Below are 3,369 nucleotides of genomic sequence, written 5' to 3' on the forward strand. Positions count from 1 at the left end.
TGAACACATAGCTTCTAATTTAGAAAAATTTCTAAAACACAATGTACTTAAACATATGAAGTCAATCACTAAGCCAAGCAAGGGAAGGAGGGATGGGGAGGGAATCGGGTGGGAATTGGGTAGGGGTTAAATCAGCGATGTGTACATGTTTGTACACACAAGATTTTTACCCCAATATGATGTTTGAATATAATGCACCAATAAAAAAATTTAAAGGGAAACAAAAAAATAAAATAAAAATAAAAAATAAAATAGGACTGAGGGTGTAGAATGGAGGTAAAAGGCCCTGGGTTCAATCCTCAGAACCAACAATCATCAACAAATAATAGGCCTAGGGGTGTAACTCAGAACAGTCCAGGGTTCTAACCTCAGCACCCCCACACACAAAGGCACTCATATTTTGTTTTGCTCCAATCCTCAGCTCTTGTCAATGTCAATCACCTTCTGGATAAACCGGTTACCACCAGAAATAAGTGTCCATTTATCTATGCGCTTTGCTGGGTGCCCGCTGCCCAGTACTAGCCTTTAGGGGTTAGGTCCCTTAAAGGTAAAACCACAACGCCCTTAGGGAGCAAGAAATACGAGCACTTCCGGCAGCGAGCCCCTCCCGAGCGCCGCGTCGACGCGCAGGGGTCACGCGGGGTCACGCACCGCGCCGCGGAGCCTGCCGGGAGCGCGACGCGCGATGGCGACTCCCAGCCTTCGGGGTCGCCTGGCGCGACTTGGAAACCCTCGGAAACCTGTGCTGAAGCCCAACAAACCCCTCATCCTAGCCAACCGCGTCGGAGAACGGCGCCGGGAAAAGGGCGGTGAGCATTCGGAGCCCAGGAGGCTCGGGAGCGGAAACTGGAAGGCGGGTAGGGGTGGCTCGGTAGGAGGGCGGGGAGGGAAGGTTTCCTTGTGACTGAGAGTCCCCCAGTTCTTCCCTTCCAGAGGCGACCTGTATTACGGAGATGTCGGTGATGATGGCTTGCTGGAAGCAGAATGAATTCCGCGACAATGCATGCAAAAAAGAGATCCAGGACTTCTTCGATTGTGCTTCCAGAGCTCAGGTGACAGCTCCTGTGGTGCCCTCTCGGGAGGAAGAGAGGGGGATACACAAAATGATTCTCCTTGCCTTTCTCTAGGTGATAGAAAAAGTTCTCTCATTTATTTGAGAGCTACTTCACTCTCACCAAAGTGAGGGAAATTAGTTTTAAGGGCTGTGTGATGCTAAACGACTTATTTCACTCCTCTGATCTTTAGCTTTATTATACGTGAAGTGAAGTTAATATCAATACACATGTCACAGAATTTTGTATCAAATGAAGTAACAAATGGACAAACCACTTTGACAAATTTATTGTTTTTATTTTTATTTTTGCGGTACTGGGAATGGAACCCAGGGGCATTCTACCTCAGAGCTACACCCCCAGCCCTATTTTTTATTCTTTCTTTTTTGCGGGTTTGGGAATGGAACCCAGCGGCATTGGACTTCCGAGTACCGTCCCTTCCCTATTTCTTATTCTTTATTTTGAAACAAGGTCTCACTAAGTTGCAGAGGATCTCACTATGTAGCTGAGGCTGTCCGCTAACTGCAGTCCTCCGTCTCAGCCAATGCTGGGATTACAAACGCGCAGCTCCACGCACAGCATTGTTCTTTATTTTGAAACAGGGTCTCGCTGAGTTGCAAAGAGCTTCACTAAGCAGCTGAGGCTGTCTGCAAACCGAGATCCTCAGGTTTCAGCTCCCCAAATGCTGGGATTACAAGCTTGTGCCACCACACCCACCACTTGGACAAATTTAAATTCCTGCTTAAATAGGCATTATCTGCAAAAGAACTAAAGATACAGAAGCTACCTAAAGACGAATTGGTTTCAGCCTCTACTTAACTGCTAGCTGATATAGTAGCTTTGTAGCTTTAGCTAATACAGTCATTTGTAGATCCCACATTTTTTGTTTGTTTGTTTTTTGTTTTGGGTACTGGGGTTGAACCATGGGGCAGTCTACCTCTGAGCTACACTCCTAGCCCAATTTTTTATTTTTTTATATTGAAACTGGGTTTCACTAATTTGTGTAGAGCATCACTAAGTAGCTGGGCTACACTCCTAGACCTATTTTATATTTTTATTTGGAAACAGGATCTCTTAAGCCAGCAAGGCTGGCTTCGAACCTGTGCGATCCTCCTCTTTCCGCCTCCCAAGCGCGGGGATTACAAGCATGCGCCACCATGCCCGGCTTATTCTTTATTTTGAGACAGGGTCTCACTGAGTTGCAAAGGGCCTCACTAAGTAGCTGAGGCTGTCCGTGAACCATAATCTTCCATCCTCCTGTCTCAGCCTCCCAAATGCTGGGATTACAAACGTGCGCCACCATGCCCAGCTTTTTATTCTTTATTTTGAAATAGAGTCTCACTGAGTTGAAAAGAGCCTCACTAAGCAGCTGAGGCTATGCAAACTGATCCTCCTGTTTCAGCCTCCCAAATGCTGGTATTACAAGTGTGCACTACCACACCCGGCTCAAGTTCTTTTTCTAGAAAGAGACTGACAAATGAGGCATGGTGGCACACACTTGTAATCCCATTACTTGGGAAAGTGACACAGGAAGATCGCAGTTTTGCCACCAGTCTCGGCTACTGCAACTTAGTGAGACCCTGTTTCAAAATAAAGAATAAAAAATAGGGTTGGGGGTGTAGCTCGGAGGTAGAATGCCTCTGGGTTCCATCCCCAGTACTGCAAAAGAAAAGAAAGAGAGAGAGACTGACATCATTATACCTCTGAGCTACACCCTGAGCCCAATTTTTTATTCTTTATTTTGAAACAGGGTCTCAGTAAGCAGAGGACCTCACTGAGTAGCTGAGGCTGGCCTCAGACCAATTTCCCTGTCTCAGTCTCCCAAGTACTGGAATAAAAGTGTGCGCCACCATGGCTGCAGCTGTTTAATATCTTAGTGGGCTTTGGAGTATTGCAAAAACTATGGGCCTAGGTCAGATCAGACTTTAGAACTGTTACTGGTTTTGTTCTGTTTTCAGGAAGCCCGAAAGATGAGATCAGTCCAGGAGACCCTGGGAGAATCTAGGAGTTTACCTGCCAAGAAATTGAATAAGTTGTTACAGAGGTTTCCCAACAAACCTCACCTCAGTTGAAATGGAGAAGCATTTCAATGATTGGACTAATGCTTCAGAGGCATTTTAGAGACATTTGCACAGCTATAACCTCTTTGGAGGGTAAAAATTGGGGCAAAACACTTATTTTATTCTTTGGATTTATGTTCTGGGTGGAAGTTATGCTTTTATCTTGAAATAAAATTCTATCAAGAGAAATTGGCTTTTTGTTGTGAATTAAATACTCCTCCCCCCTCCCTCTGCCCCGTGGTACCGAGAATTGAATC

At 45.6% G+C, this 3,369-nt stretch overlaps 1 protein-coding gene across 1 annotated transcript; it reads left to right on the forward strand.

The window, feature by feature from the left end:
• Window positions 1-685: 685 nt before the first annotated feature.
• Window positions 686-3,124, forward strand: CHCHD1 (coiled-coil-helix-coiled-coil-helix domain containing 1; the record flags this gene model as incomplete). Its single annotated transcript, XM_080694667.1, has 3 exons — window positions 686-809; window positions 934-1,052; window positions 3,011-3,124. The coding sequence occupies 3 exons, from the start codon at window positions 686-688 to the stop codon at window positions 3,122-3,124; spliced, it is 357 nt and encodes a 118-aa protein (XP_080550793.1).
• Window positions 3,125-3,369: the final 245 nt, after the last annotated feature.

The sequence above is a fragment of the Muscardinus avellanarius genome (assembly GCF_963383645.1).
Source record: "Muscardinus avellanarius genome assembly, chromosome: 4".
Taxonomy (NCBI): Eukaryota; Metazoa; Chordata; class Mammalia; order Rodentia; family Gliridae; genus Muscardinus; species Muscardinus avellanarius.